Below are 17220 nucleotides of genomic sequence, written 5' to 3'. Positions count from 1 at the left end.
CTTGTTTCTACTGCTGTTCATAACTGCCACCGCTAGTTAGTTTTACCATCCCTCCGTGGTATGCAGATCAGTTGGGCCTCTGTCCTTCGTAGCTGTTTTCTGCGCTTAATTTTATTGCGCTTATATTTTGATTTGGTTCATTACCCTCCCGCCCTCCCCCGTTCTAAAAGAAGCTATAGATCTGCATTCCTACCAGGTTTGTTGAGCGTGATCATTCCTAAATATATATTTCTTTCAGTGTTGGTGAGAAAATATTTTCCGAGTTTTTGGACGTGATGGCCTCAAGACCTAAAACGGTAGAGACAGGGAAGGAGCTTGAAAACCACGCCCAGTTTCTCTTGCTGTATTTTAATCATCCTAATGATCATGTGAGAAAGGTTGCTGATCGGTATCTATCAACGCTTGTGAGCAAGTAAGTCTGATTTTTTTATTTAGTTTTGTGTTCTATTTTTTTGTGTTTTGCAATTTGGCTAATGGCCAAGGACATTTGTTCATGTATGCACGGGTCCTCCTGGAAAATGTAAACTGTTTTGGTTTTGGAAACAAAAATCAGAATAAGGGATAATAAGAAATAAAATAAGTAGTAATAAAAATAGCAAGTAATATTCGGTAATTAAATAAATAATAAACAAGATGAGAGATAAAACCATAAGTGTATTCTGTACTTGAACCTGGCTGAGCTTCTCTACATAGTGTTGATATATTCTAAACAGCCTCTGTGATTTTTTTTCTATTATCTGTGATTTAATCCGTCTCTGTTTTTTTTTTTTTTGCAAAATGAAAAGCGCCAGTTTGTCAGTTTCTCCATTTTGCATTTCAGTCATCCAAGGGTAAAAGTAAGTATTGTCTTGTTACATTATTCTTAGAAATCCCGACTCACGTTTGTCCCTAGGTCTACAAAAGGTTTTTTTTTCGACTGACGTGTTTTTTCTCCTTGTGCTGCCATTTTCCAATTCAATTTGGCAAACACGCAAAAACATGAGACGATCAGATTACCTACAAGGAGAGACACCTTACACTGGGTATTTGAAGAACAGCCTTGTAAGATGCTGTACTTCTATTTGGAATGGTCCCTGAGGAAATGTTATCCCTGAAAAGTTATCTGTTAATTCGCATAATATGAAAATCAATAAATGCAACTCCAGGGAGAAAACCTAGGTAATTAATTAACTAGTGGGTGCATCACGCCCAAAAATTTTAGTAGCCTGGTGACTTGAACTTTGTTATAAAATAAAAAAAAGAAACACTGTTCAGACAATGTTAGAAGTATGTATATTTATGCTAAGTCATTTTGAGAAATCCTGGCTTATTATTTATTTTTTTTTTGTCAATACAGATAAATAAAAGTTTTGAAGCTGCCTTATGTCGTAATGCCGGAATAAGGCATGTCAACTTGAGTGCCTTCTGCGGACAATGCTAACCAGTTCGTTATTAACTGTTGAGTTTTGGTTGTGATATGGTGAGATATTTGTATGTTTTTGCTGTTGTTACTATCATTGACTGCTTTTGGTTTGATATTTTGTAGTCCTAGTTATGAGTTGAATAGGAGAAGATGTTTCATTGTCATTGCATTCGACTTATGAGCCTCTATTCTTTTTTCTTCCTTTTATTGTTGTTTGGTTTGTATTTAATTATAATTTTACCAAATTTTACCAAAGAAGGGAGTTTGTTCTAATGATGTTTATGACTTTTGGCATTGTTTTTTAAATGTTGTACTGCCAGTGATTGTGATACGTTACTTCAATTAGTACAGTTCCCTCCTTTTCTTGAGAAATTAGAAGAAAGATTCATAAATTTGGGGAAGTTGTTGTACAGTAATGGCATGGGGTTGGGTTGTGTGGTGAATGATAAGTATGTATAAGACAAAATACTGTCTCCCAGCTGATTTAGAGAGCCTGTGCCGTGGGGATTAGGAGCACTTACGGTTTAAAATTGAGATTCCAATTTGTATCAAAACTAATAAAAATGTTTTTCAAATGCTGACTATAACAGAAACATGGCTGACTCTAATAATAATTTCTTTCTTGGAGATTGCTGGGGAATGGCTAAAAGTTCTAAGAATCATTTCCAAATTAGATCTCCTTTGGAATTAGTTCCGAAAATATATAATTTCTCCTTTACATGTTCATCCTGTTCCCCAAGCTATCGGATATTGAAATGTATTAATTTAATACTTTTCTTCTTAAAAACTATCAAATAAACGAGTGCTGTTTGTATTTTTTATTTCGCTTTGTTAGTCCAGCTATCAATCGTCAGTTTTCTTAAATTATTACTTATATATCAAATTTCTCCTATAAGTTTTATTTTTTTTACCTTTAAACTAAGAGGGTGGTTGGAAAATTTCATATCTCATATTTACCTTTTGGATTTTTTTTTGTTAATATATCGGAAACAAAATATAGACTTTACAGCTGGATGAACAATAATTGTATATAAATATGTACCCTTAAATGTATCGAAAACAAATAAAATGTTGATAAATTGACACTTATATCTAAAACCCAGCTTGATTTTATTCATTAATGTCGATTACTTTCCGTAAAAACGATAAACTCAACATAAATCATGAACAGAAAAGGCTAGTTACAAAAGATACTAAAATGGACGGATTAAAACTTTCAGTTTAATCTTGTTTGAACCAGTTTCATTTCATTTTTTTCATTTATCTATATTTAAAACAAAATACATAACTTACATAACATTCCTGCCAGGGAAGCCCAAACTATATGCTTGGCTAGGGCAGGACATTAATAATATTAATTAAAAACAAACAGAAACAACAAATTAACTGAACGCATCAAGAAGAAAAAAAGAGAAGATAAGTAATCCAATAAATAAATCAACCTATGGTTTCAACTTTAAAGGTAAAAAAGAAGAGAGAGAAAGTAATAGGGAACGAGAAAAAAAGGGAAAATTAAAACGGGGAGAAAAAACAAACCCGGAGGAGGACATCGCTGAACACTTTTTCTGTAATGACCCTTCACTGCTCGCTTAAAGGATATAAGATTCTTTGAATTCCGGATGTCTAAAGGGAATGAATTCCAAATAGTCGGTGCAAAAATAAAATTAAAAAAGAAGCTCTTTGCGTAGAGGGCGCTTCTTGGACTATGTCCAAGAATGCCGTGTGTCGTAAGTGTGAAAATCTTGATTTAACGTAGACAAATTTTGAGATGAAAATAGGAGAAGGTGATTGAAAGACTTGAAACAGAAATTTGCAATCTGGAAATCTCGAATCATGGATACATCAAATATCTTGGTAAATTTTAAATGAAGACTGATGTCATTTGTGTGTTGAACAGGTGATATAATTTGAACTTAATTATTTTGGAATATTTAAACTCTTTTATAACAAGAAATTAAGTTACTTGCCCATATGGAGCAGCCGTAAGACAAATGGGGATGAAAAATAGAATGATAAATCATTTTCAGGATTTTGCTAGGGAAACGAAATTTAAGACGACGGATGACTCCAAGGGACCTTGGAAGTTTATTACCTACTAATTTTGCATGTTCTTTCCATGAAAGATTCTCATCAACTACAAATCCAAGATATCCACTGGTTTTTACTTTATTTATAATATTATCAGCTACTTTTAATTTTAGATCTGTTTTTTTTTTTACAATATTCTAGAAAATAATACATAATTTGTCTTACTGCAATTCAGTGTTAAATAGTTCGAATCAGCCGATGAGACAAATTCAGTTGGAGCTGTTTCAATTTTTGCAAACAAAGAAGGTAGATTTTCACATGCTAGAAAAAGAAGTGTATCGTCTGCAAAAAGTAATATGTTCATTTCAGAATCGTATACTATAAGTATGCTACTAATATTCAATAACTTTTTGTGCAAGTGCTGTAAGTTATGCAAGCTGCTTATTATTACTTTGATACCTTGTTTGCTTTCATGCTTTCTTTTTTTTCTTTTTTCTTTTTTTTCTTTTTTTACTTTGATGTTGTTACTTTGATGCTAGTTTTGATACTTTTATGAAAATTTAATGTTGAAAAAAAGTTTGACTTTGAAATAAGGAATTTTTAAAAACTTGAAACTTTTTTGCAAACAAAAACGAACAAAAAAAAACTAAAAAAAAACTTTGCAAAAAAGAAGTTTTTTAAAAGAAAAGTACAGGCCATTTTAAACTTAAGATCAGCAGATTCAAATACTGTTAAAATTCAAACTCAAAACGACCAGAAATTACTATTAAAGAATAAATGAAACCCATAATGAACAGAAATTAAATAAGCAATCATAGCAAAAAAACATACAACAAGTAATAATATAAATAAATAAATAAATCTTAAAGTGAGTAATGCTTAAATTGAACATGCAATTTAATTAAGCTTAAAACGAAAAAAATATTTTACTATTGAAGTATAAATGAAACCCAAAATGAACAGAAATTAAATAAACAATTAATGCAAACAAAAATACAATAGATACTAATATAAATAAATAAATAAATCTTAAAACGAGTGAAAATTAAATTGAATATGCAAATCAAGCTTGAAACGAACAAAATTCACTACAAACAAGAGCTTGGGTATCGCTTCCTTCTCTCACTGTAAAAGTCTAAAACCTACTGTAAAAGTCTAGTGGTTTTATCCAATGTAAGTTAGTGTAACTTCTTTAGTGTAATTTCTGCTCCATTGCCCTACTATTTGGGATATTCCCAGAAATCTGCAAAGTTACCCGAGTCCTTCCAATATTTTGATAAAATAAAAAAATAAATAAAAAAAGAGTAAAATAAAAAGAATAAAAATAGTAAATTCAAAATAAAAAGAGTCAATTTGGCTTCTGTTCTGGGCATTTAACTGAACAAGCTACTGCTGCACTTTTACTATGTGTTAATGATCCTCTAAATGATAAAATAAAGTTTCTACTCTTCTCAATGAGATAAAGAAGGCATTTGACACGATAAATCACAGAATCCTACTTGAAAAAAATTAATAATGCAGGAATTAAAGTTAATGGACTTGAATTATTAAGACCTTACTTGCATGGCTACAAATTTCATGAGGATGCAAATGATCACGTTTCAGGCCCTAGCACTCTAGATAATATCGGTGGCCCTCAGAGATCTCTACTAGGGCCCCTATTATTCCTGGTTTACATTAATGATTTACCAAGATGTTTACCTCCTAATGATACCTGAGCTGTAGTTTTTGCATACGATACTACAGTGACAGTAAAAGCTTAAACTCCTTCCTTGATTGTCGGTAACCTGATGACAACAGTGAATTCCCTTAATGCGTGGTTCTCTTGTAACTATTTAGCTCCGAACTTATCGAAAATTGAGCTCATGATATTTGGACACTTAAAGCAGGCACTGTATAAGATGAGACTAGAGGAACTAATCTTAGGCCAAAATAGGATAAAAAGGGCTGACTCATTTAGGTACCTTGGGATCATTATAGATGAGATGTTATCTTTTCGCAAACACTCTGATTATTTGCGCCTGAAACTTGCTCGTGCTTCTGATGCCTTTATAGATTAAAGCACCTGTTTCCATTTTCCATTCGTAAAATCTTGTATTGTTCCCTTACTGACTCTTATCTTAAAAATTGTCGTATAATTTACCTCAACACGTTTGTGGTTCACTTACAGTCCCTATAGACAATCCAGAATAAAACAGTAAGAATTCTTTGCTCTTACTCCTCGCCCTTCAAAATTACAACATCTATCAACAAGCAATACCTCTTTTTATTTCTGGATATTCCTGATCTCAAACAACTAAAAGAATTATAAACAGCAATGTATTTCTTTACATTCAGTCTCCGAAAACGGTTTTCATGATGAGGTTATTGCTGGGGCTACCGTTTTGTCTGCCCATGTTCGCTCCAAGAAGCTTCATCTTCCTCTCCTTAAATCAGAAAAGGGCAATTTTCATTAAGGTGCTAGATCCTTTATCTTACAAATAAATTTAACCTGGCTGAACTCATTCCTAAGAATCGTTCTTCAGAAAAAGAAAAATTGTTTGAGGATTATTCCTTGTCAAGATGTGGGGACTAACGAATGTAAGATTCATTTTTAATCTTAGTTTAGCTTATACTCGCGCCTCTACTCTTTTTCTCAGTTTTTTCGTCTTCTTCTTTCTATTTTGCCTTTTTCTGCTTGTTTTCTTGATCTGTTGTTATTTTTACCTGAAGATGTATTACCTTGAAGCGTTAATTTTATCTTTATGTTCTATGTATTAAACTAACACATCGAGCTCTGCTCTATTTTAGCTAAAATAGAAATTTTGTTATTGCTATTGTGTTAAAGATTTAACTTACCTTACCCGATCAGCGTTGAAAAAAAACTGCATGTTATGGTTCAAAAGTTGATCTCCTTGCACCGGCCCATTTTTCTAATGTCATTACTTACAAGCAAAGGGAAAAACTCAATTTTTTTGGCGATTGGGTCAGGTAACCGTCATATACCTAAAGCACTTTTTGATTTTAATCCCATTTTGATTTGAAGCTGGTACCTGCCTACCTCCGCAAAAACTGCGGAGGTTAGACCCTTACCACTCTCTTGCAAGAAGCTGAAATCGATGGACTGGAAAAAAAAAGGACAAACCTAAGTTTTGTTCCTGCAACACAGTGAAAGGAATGATGTTTTTTACCCCGTTTAGTGGTACGAAAACATGTTGTGAGAACTAGGCAAGACATGCTTGAGGTACCATGAAATATTTTGGTTTTCAAAATGTCAAGTATTTGTTGAAAAACCTTCCCTCCCCCTAGAAAAATAAAATGAATAATGTTGATTTTTTCTAAGGTTTCCTCAAGTTTTGTGGAATGGAAACGTGTTAAGAACCATGCTAGACATTCTTCAGATGTTATCAAAAACTTTGGATTTGGATCCCAATGAAGGGCCTACAAAGATTCAAGTCCCTGGCATGCGGAAATCAATATTACTGCCTGACACATTGGATGGTAGAGAGGTAGGGAGTCTTCGGTTACTTTTGACTTGTAAACATGCCTTTTAGGATAGATCAATGAATGAATATTAACCCACGCCCATAGTTTAGAATAGCAAATTGCCTTTTAAGGATAGAGAACCGTTGAATAGGTTGGGACAGAAGAGGAGCGTGCGCAGCTGTGCCGGCCTAAGGTGGCTTGGTGCCGCAGTGAGTAGTTAGCAATAGCAGTTTCTGTTATTGTTAAGTTTGACTGTTTATTTTTAAGTTTTTGATCATTTTAGATTTTGATAATGCTGCTTACCTTTCTTTGAGAAGTTTTTTTAATGGTTTCAAAAATTAATTTCCATGTATACTCTGGATTCTTTGTCTCTTTATTTTTATTCCATTATCTAGATTTTTTGTTTTAATAACCCAAGTTCACTATTGTAAAAGGACTAGCTATGTTGCTTTAAAAAAAAGAAATTTTTGGGCATTCTTTTGTTGTATTACGGTCCTGAAGGAACAATTTTTTCTTTTTCACATCAACGTGTTTTATTTGTCGAAAGTTTACATTATTGTCTGGCCTTGATTCAACTCGAGATTGGCACTCTTTTTCAGGAAAAATGAGCTACGAGCTATCGTTTTTGGATAAATTACTCTTAATGATTTTGCCAAACAGAACAAGTGGGATTACTTCCCGCTTATTCGCTGGCAAAAAAAAAAAATCCGCCAGAAATTCCATTAATTAAGGAAATATTGCTTCTGGGGAGACAAATAATCCCGCCTTTTTCAAACCTTATTAGTTCTACTGCGCGAAACTTTAAGCTTTAATTCGGTGAAATGATCCAAAGGTTAACATCCATCTAATTAGTTCTTCTTTTTGAAATTTTAAGCAAGAAAAATGAACGAAATTCTTATAAATCACATGATTTTTACAAGTTAGTCGCTATGTTTTTCAGTGTGTGTCTGGGATGTGGATAATTTTACTACTGAATGGTATCAATTGCAAATACTTTTAAATTGAACACCTAATAAAATTTAACTGCTTCAAGGTTAAAAAAAAGTATCGTTCTTTTCTGGGGCGTAACTCTGGATCTTAAAGTACCAAAGACAACCAAATAATGGTGGCTTATTTCATCAATGACTGAATTCTCAGTTTTCTGTATATTTTTCAAATATATATGGCTGTGCAAGTTTCAATCTAACAATCAGATTTCATTTTTGGTATCAAATTTGCTATGCCAACTTCGCCGTAGCGTCTACTCTTTGTACGATAAATTATTCAGTAGGCGATAAAAATTATTTGCTTTTTAGCAGTAGTATATAAGTCAGAGTCGCTGTTATGTTTTATACAAAGCAACATTGACTTTTGAATTGTTTCATTGCCACCTGCAGATAGTATAGAAAAAATTACATTGGATATCAGCTATTGCGTAACGTACAAAGTTTTTTGGCGTAAAAAAAAAAATGAATTTGTGAACAACTGCTGTGGTTGCTACGGTTCTGTTAACAACCGTTTTACTTCTAGCTTGTTCTAACAAGCTTCTAGCTTGTTAAGGATTTCTTTTGGCAAAATCCTACCACAATCTATTGCTTTATACTTTCTTTTCCGAACACAAACTCAAGATAGAAATTGACAATCGTTCTATATCATGTTCTAAGCAAGGAATAGGTGCTCTCTCTCTCCCTCTTCCTTTCTCTCTTCCTCCTTCTCTGTCTTTTTCTATGTCTTTTTTCTCTCTCTCTATCTCCCTCTCCCTTCTTTCACTTATTATGCGTTTAGATGTGGAAGCATTGTTTGTGAAGTTTTTTCGTTCCCGCTAGCAAAAATAAATGAAATACCGTGTTGAATGTACGTAAAATGTCATTGTCAGTTAAGGTGAAAAAAGAAAATATCCACGAGATCTTCACACAACCACTAATATTGATTCCATTAGCAAACCTCTGAATAGTTTTAAAGCCTAAATAAAGTTATGTATCCGTTTTTCGAGTTTTAAGCTACATCTTCATTTCTTTCAGAATATTGTTTATGATTACGCCGATCGTATCAAAGGCATTCTGAAGGTTGCTTTGAGCTGGGCACCGAACACAACTCGTTCACATCTTCAACAGTATTGGCTCGAGAGTGGCAATTCCACTTCTGTCTATGACCACTGTGGTCTCTCTATTATTATTGAATCCATCCAAGAATACAAAGGCTCCTATGCCTCAGCGGTTTCTGTGAGTATCTTATGTTCTTAAACATAGGGACAGGGAAAGAAAACGAAAAACAAAAAATTAGAAGAAGATGAAAGACAAAAACATACTAGGATTGAAATTGTATCGAATAGAAAAAAATATCACGCTGAAAGAAGCATTTGCTATATAGTAAGAAACATAATTATAGACGAATTATCCTTCCAATTCTTACTTTTTCCCGTTGGTATATTAAGTTAGAATAAAATCTAACTAAAATAAAGAGACAAATCAAAGTAAAATAATTAGTGGCTCCAGTTTAATCAATTAATATAGAGGAAGAAGAATAAATTCAAGGTCCTTCTGTTTAGTTATTTTGTGACAAAAAAAAATCCAGACTGGAAAAAAATTTGGAAGTCGACAGGGATAACAGTCGCAATCAAAAATCTCTTATTTTCTTTTTTCCCCTCCCCCTTCGAATAAAAATTGATTTAAGAAATTCAATATACTTTAATATTCTATCATCATTCCCTCATTCAATTTTTTCGCCCGCCTTCAGATAAAAATTTCTTTAAAAAAAAGATACAATATACTTTAATATTCCATCATCATTGGTCAACGAACAATCTTCAGTAATTCCTTTTTTGATTTTTGATTAGATTTCCGGGATGAATCAACCGACATTTTTCATAAAAATAATTACTATGATTTTGTATTTGAAAATTCCATGTCGATGTATTACTTTCTATTAAATGTTTTAAATCTAAAAAAAAAAGCAAATAAATATCGTATTATTAAGAAAAGAAAACATAGGTATTAGCTATTAGTAAAGTGTAGATAATTTTGCCTTATTCAGAAATATTACCACAATTACCAGGTCTTAGAAATGATTGCTAAAACCGAATATCAGCACTAGCTAAGCGATGGCGTTGCCTAACTCTTATTATGAATAGGCCTTAAGGAACTTAAGTTTATAATTTGAATCATAAATTTTAATATAACAGGTAAAATTAAGCAGGTAAAAAATGAAAAAGCAGAAGCCTTTCTCATATTGGCACATATATGATCCATGGCTGCTTGTGTAGATTGGAGATTAACCTCTTGAATTTTTTTTTTTTTTTTTTTTTTTTTTTTTTTACTGAATCTTGTGCCTCTACTTTTAGTGTGCAAAGCACATTCTTTATGTTTTATTCGATTTCGTAATTTCATTTGTAGTTCGTAGTTCAGGATGGACAATTTTGTGGGAAGGAAAAAAACGCAGCTCGTTTAGCGTGGAGCTGTCGTATATTCTGGCAATCATTTGAGCTCTAGAAGTTTCTCTAAACTATTAACTATTGAAAACTATCTTCAAAAAGGATGAAATAAATACAATTGTGTTGAATTTTCATAAAAAAAGAATAATAAACTATTTGAAAAAAAAATTAGTGTCAAAGGACGTTCTACAAAACGTTTAATCTTAAAAAAGAACCATATAGCTACAACAAGTTACAATTCGTGACTACAAAGTTACCCTTCCTTTTGATTATGGTTCTCTATTCCTAAATACTTTAGTGGACTATTCAATTCCTAACGTCAACACCAAACCCAGAACCAGTTAACACAACAAGTTTTGATTCCTAAGACAAGATTTATAACTTCATTTTTCTAGAGTACTCTAGACAAAAAAACTATAATTGTATATTCTAGTACTATCGTCGAAGCAGAAACTAGAAACAGTTAAGACAAAACGTTTTGTTTCCTAATTACTCATATAAAATTACTGTCTGCTTGATAACTCTTTTCAAAACAAATTCAGTTTAATATTCTCGTACTCGAGTTTACGCAGAACCCAGAACCCGTCAAGGCAAAAAGATTTGTTTCCTAATAGCTAATTTAACCTGTATTTATGTCATTTTAATGTATTCAAAACAGCTTCAATTTTCTATTATAGTACTCGAGTCGACACCGAACACCGAACCAGATAACACAACAATTTTTGAGTACTAATAACAAAGTATAACTATCTTTCTGCGCCAGTACTCTATCCCCAAATAATTTTTTGGACATTTGTAGTACTAGCGTTTACACCGAACACAGACCTAGTGAACGCACAACTTTTGCATTCCTAATAACTAATCTACACTTTAGATAGTCTATACGTATATATTCCAAACTGATATATTGGTAATTTCTAGTACTATAGTTGACGCAGCACCCAGAACCAGTTAACACAAAAATATGGGTTTAATACTTGCACTTGTACAAATAATAAATGTTACTTTGAACAATCCCCACCAAATGGTGATGTATGTTATAGCACTATCGTTGACGCCACCTATATAACCCGTTTAGTCGACAATTTTAGTGTCCTAATTTATATGTGACAATTTCTTTCGGTTACAGTACTCTATTCCCAAATACTATTGTTGTCTATTCTTTACCGATCGACGAAGCCAACTATATTAACATTTAGCTAACCACGTTTTGAGGCCTCTAACAAAATCTCCAACTTCTTTCGGTTACAGTACTCTATTCCCAAATACTTTTATGGTATAGGCAAGTACAATCGTCGACACCAAGCCCCCACCCAATTAACTCACCACTAGAAGTTTAATAATAAAAATTTTTTACTTTATTTCTGTTACTGTGATCTATTCCCAACAGCTTTTTTTGTCAATTCTTGTAATAAAGTTTACGCAGAACCCAGAACCCGTTAACTCCACAAGTTTTCTGTAATATATTATCATAGACCCTTTAGGACTTCTACATAAATCTTGTACCTAAAAATAGAGATGTATAAACGTGTCCGTTATATGTCGCCAGACATCGAAACAGTTCAGAAGACTCGTATTGTGACCTCACTCAAATGTTTACACGTCTTTCGGTTACAGTACTCTATTCCCAAATACTTCAAATTTATGTTCGTTTATTATCGTCAAAAACGACCAAAGACATATAGATCGCAAAACTATTCGATTCCTCCTAAATCATATACACTTTCTGTCGTTGAGTTAACTAGATCAACAAAAACGACTGTTGAATATTATTTTACGAGCGACGACGCCAACCATATACACTTTTAACTCAACTGAGTGTGTTGTATAATACCCACGCGTCCCTGTCTTTCGTTTTCATTAATATAGTCACTATAAAGTTTGTTGTCTGTAATAGGACTATCGGCGACAACAAATCCCGAACACTTTCAGTAACATAAATTTGTGTCATAATACACACATTACATTGAATATCGGTTTCTGTTATAAGTTCACAAAAACGTTTGTATACAAGACTTGTATTACCATCTTAGGCGGCAACCTTCCCATTAACCTAAACACGTTTAGATTAATAAATGAAAATTTAAACTATCTATAAGCTACAGTAATCTATTCCCAAAAACTTTAGTGGACTATTATATTACTAGAGTCGACGCCGAACCCAGAACCAGTTAACACAACAAGTTTGATTCTAATTCAAGTTACCCTTTCGGTTAGAGTATTCTATTCACAAAAACTTTAACGATCTGTTCTTATCCTAGCGTCGAAACCAACTCTAGAACTAGTTCCGTCAATTATATTTATTGACTAATTCATAGGTGACCACTTCTTTCGGTTACAGTACTCTATTCCCAAATACTTCTACGTAATAGAATTGTATTCGCTACGAAAACGACTCCATACACAGTTTCCACAAAATGTTTGGTGTAATAATTAATCAGATAACCGAACGGTTGGCTAGATTACTCGATTACCAAAAAATTGTATTGTATAATCTCGCACGTGCGTTGACACCAACTATATGACCAGGTCACTCAACTAATATTGATTCATAAGACACAAGTAACCCTTACTTTCGTTAACAGTACTATAGTACATATATAAATAAATTTATATTCTCGTATTTTCGTCGAAACCAAATCTCGACCCAGTTAACTCAAATCTATTTGTGTAATTCTTGCAAATATACAAAAAAATACGTTTACAGTACTATTTTCCCAAAAACTTTAGTGGTATATTATAGCACGATCTTCGACAGCGAATACATTGCCATTGTAGTCAGTAAGTTTAGTGTACGACTAGAAATTTTACAATTTCTTTCGGTTACAGTACTCTATTCCCAAATACTTTCATTTTATATAATCGTACTCTCGTCGACACCGCCACCTGACACAGACCACACAACAGTAATTGTGACCTAATTGAAAAGATAAACTATATATCTGCTATAGTAATCTATTCACAAAAACTGTAGTGGGCTATTCTATTACTAGCGTTGACGCCGACCCCAGAACCAGTTAACACAACAAGTGTTGATTCCTACAGTTACCTCAGACAGTTACCCAATCTTGTCTTTCTTTCTGTTACAGTACTCTAGTCCCCAAATATTTTGTGGTATATTATAGTACTTGCGTTAACACTGATCATAGTGACAGTTAAGTCAACAAGATTTGTGTCCGACTGGAAAAGCGACCTTTACCTACGTTTACTGTTATCTAGTCAAAAAAGAGATAATTGAAAATTAATTAACTATCTTCGACACCAGACATAGAAACAGTTAACTCAACAAGTTATGATTCCGATTTGAAAAGTTACCACGTCTTTCGGTTACAGTACTCTATTCCCAAAAACTTGAGTTTTATATTCTATAACTCGAGACTACACCGAACCCAGAACCAGTTAACTCAACAAGTTTAGATTCATAATTACCAAAGTTACCCTTTCTTTCGGTTACATTACTCTAGCACCAAAAACTTCAGTTTAATATTCTATTATTAGCGTCGACGCAGAACACAGAACTAGGTAACGCAAAAACATTTCAGTCATAAGTACTATTTGACCCTTTCGTTATGCTACATGAATATATCCACATAAACTTATATTGTCAATTCTAGTATTAGCGTTGACGCCGAACCCAGAACTAGTGAACAATAAAAGTTTTCTTTCCTAATAGCTTTTTTAACTTATATTTTGGCTAAACTTATGTACCACCAATAAGTTCATTGGACTTGTCTAGTACTAGCGTTGACACCGAACACAGAACCCTTTAACACAAATAGTATTGTTTCCTAATTAATCATTTACCATTTCGGTCTTTTAGAGTTATATTGTACCAACAAATAGTATTTTCATTTCTTGTACTAGCTTCGACACCGACCACATAACCAGTCAAGACAAATAGTATTCATTCATAATTGCAAATTTACCCTTTCTTTCGGTTACAGTACTCTATTCCCAAATACTTTTGTTTTATATTCTTGTCTTAGCGTTTACGCAGACCCCCGAAATCGTGACAAAATACGGTTGCGTGTAATTATACAAAACTTACAATTAATAACGGTTCAATTCATAAAATAAAAACTACTTCAGATTAAACGTATATTACTATATACTACGCAGAACACAGACCCAGAAAAGAAAAAAAGTTTTGATTCCTAATTACAAAGTTACCCTTTCTTTTTGCTACAGGAATCTATCCCAATCTAATTTATTGGTCTAGTCTAGTACTAGCGTTGACGATTAACACAGAAACCGCTAAAACAAAAATTTTTGATTACTACTAGATAATTTTACCTTTCGGTCGCTTAGAGTAATATTTTACCTAAAAATAGTGTGTTATAATGTAGTCCTAGCGACGAAGGCGGACTCAGAAACATTTACCTAACCTATATATGTTGACTCATAGATACGTTAACCTTTCTTTCGGTTACAGTACTCTATTCCCAAATACTTATGAGGAATATTATATAACTAGAGTCAACACCAAACAAAGAACCAGTTAAATCAACAGTTATTGATTAATAATTACACAGTTACCTATTCTAGTACGAGCGTTGACACCGAACCCAGAACTAGTTACCAAAAAAAGTTTTGTTTCCTCATTGCACATATACACTTTATATTTGTTACAGTTCTCGATTCACATATGGTACTTTTTAATCATCTTGTACTCGCGTTGACACAGAACCCAGAACCAGTTAACACTACAAGTAGTGTGTCCTTATAAATAAGTTACACTTTATTTCGGCTACAGAAATCTTTCCCAATCTTCTTCTATTGACTTAAATTGTACTCGCGTCTAAGCAGAACTCAGAACCAGTTAAGACAACTAGTATCCTTTCCTTATAAAACATTTACAATATATTTCTGTAGCATAAATCTCTCACCACAATAAGTTTATGTCAATTCTAGAACTCGAGTCAACACAGAAAACAGACCTAGTTCACTAAAAACTTTTTGTTTATTATTAACATATTTACACGGTCTTTCTGTTAGAGAGACCTATCAAATACATAGTTAGTTGTCTAATAGAGTCCACGCGTCTCCACCAACCCTAGTACCAGTACGGACAAGAAGTTGTGATTCCTAATTCAAATGTTAAACCGTCTTTCGGTTACAGTACTCTATTCCCAAATACTTTAATTTACTATTATAGTATGCGCGACGTCACAAAATTCAGAACCAGAACACACACCCAGAGATGATAAATACTAGAACATATACCCTATATGTCGTCTAAATTACTCTATTACAACAAACTTATGTTTTCTATTCTATTAATAGAGTCGACGCCGAACCCAGAACCAGTTAACACAAAAAGTTTTCATTCATAATTCAAAAAGTTACCCTTTCTTTCGGTTACAGTAATCTAGTCCAAAATACTTGAGTGGTATGATCTAGTCCTTGCGTAGACAGCGACTCTACTCCCAGATAACTCTAAACTTCTAGATTACTAATTGCAAAGCAAACCCTTCCGACTTTTTCTTTAGTATATTAACAAAAAATTCTATTTTATATTCTTGTACTCTCTGTAAAACAGACCACATAACCAGATTACAAACAAAGTTTTGTGTACAAATAAAACATTGACAATTTATGTCGTCTACTTAATTATTTTTCCAACAGCTAGAGCTTTATCATCTTGGACGATCGTCGTCACCAACTATAGAACCAGTTAAGTCAGCTCGAAGTGAGTACGAATTCCAGAGTGAAACTTACTGTCGTTTACTCAAATCTTTTCACTCAATAAAGAGTTGTATAGTCTCGTACGCGCGTCAACACAAAACCCATACACAGTTAGCACACCAGCTTTACTGAATTACATAATCATGTACCCTTTCTGTCTGTTACTTTTATCTTTTCCAGACAACGATAGTTGTCTAATCTATCACTAGCGTCAAAAATAAATATAGGACCAGTTAACTCAACATGTATTGAGTCCTCATTTACGCGTTAAACCTTCTTTCTGTTTCACTAATATCTTCCAAAAAAATATTATGTACTAGTCTAGAACTATAGTAGTCATCGAACCCAGAACCAGTTAACACAACAAGTTTTGATTCCTAATTACAAGTTACCCTTTCTGTCGTTTACTTTAGTCTATTCCCTACATCTTTAATGTTATTGTCTATTCTAGCGTTGACGCCAAATCTAGAACCAGTTAAGTCAACAAGTTTTGATTCCTAATTCAAATTTACCCTTTCTTTCTGTTACAGTACTCTATTCCCAAATACTTTAGTGGACTATTCTTGTATTAGCGTCGACACTTAACCCAGAACTAGTTAACACAACAAGTTTTGTTTACTAACAACAAAGTTAAACTATATGTCTTTTAAATTAACATTTTCCCACAAGCTGTTGTGGTATAATGTTGTACTAGAGTCAACGCCGGCTCCAGAAATAGTTAACTCAACAATTTGTGTGTACCATGAGCAAATTTTAAATTAATTATGTCGACATTTATAGCTTGCACACAAAATTTACGGAAAAGTATCGAACTATAGTCGACAAAAAACCCCTACCTAGTTAACTCACCAAGTATTCTTTCCTAATAACTATTTTGACATGTATTTCGGCGAGAGGTCAAGATTACAAACAGAATTATATTATTAGTCAAGTACTAGCGTTGACGCAGAACGCAGAACTAGAAAAAGCTAAACGTAATCTGTACTACAAACAAAGCTACCATATCTGTCGGTTATAGTAATATATTCCAAAAAGCTATTGTTTTCTAATCTAGTATGAACGTTAACGCCGACATCAGTCCCAGTTAAGTCATAAAGATTTGATTCCTCATAGTAAAGTTACACTTTCTGTATGCTACATTAATCTACCACCACAAACTTTAGTGGTCTATTCTATTACTAGCGTCGACACAGAACCCAGACCCAGTTAACACAACAAGTTTTGATTCCTA

General features: G+C 33.1%; 1 protein-coding gene across 1 annotated transcript in view; it reads left to right on the top strand.

Moving 5' to 3' along the window:
• Positions 1-17220, top strand: part of Pi4KIIIalpha (phosphatidylinositol 4-kinase III alpha) — a 192915-nt gene that overhangs the window by 100003 nt on the left and 75692 nt on the right. Inside the window, exons 15-17 of the mRNA XM_089086118.1 lie at positions 239-412; positions 6753-6918; positions 8896-9096. Coding sequence (XP_088942244.1) covers positions 239-412; positions 6753-6918; positions 8896-9096 — 541 coding nt within the window. The remainder of the gene's footprint in view (positions 1-238; positions 413-6752; positions 6919-8895; positions 9097-17220) is intronic.

The sequence above is a fragment of the Artemia sp. Qi Xiang Cuo genome, chromosome 3 (assembly GCF_049724085.1).
Source record: "Artemia sp. Qi Xiang Cuo chromosome 3, ASM4972408v1, whole genome shotgun sequence".
Lineage (NCBI taxonomy): Eukaryota > Metazoa > Arthropoda > Branchiopoda > Anostraca > Artemiidae > Artemia > Artemia sp. Qi Xiang Cuo.
Note: the sequence above shows the minus strand (reverse complement) of the source record. Positions and strands in the feature narration are given on the sequence as shown.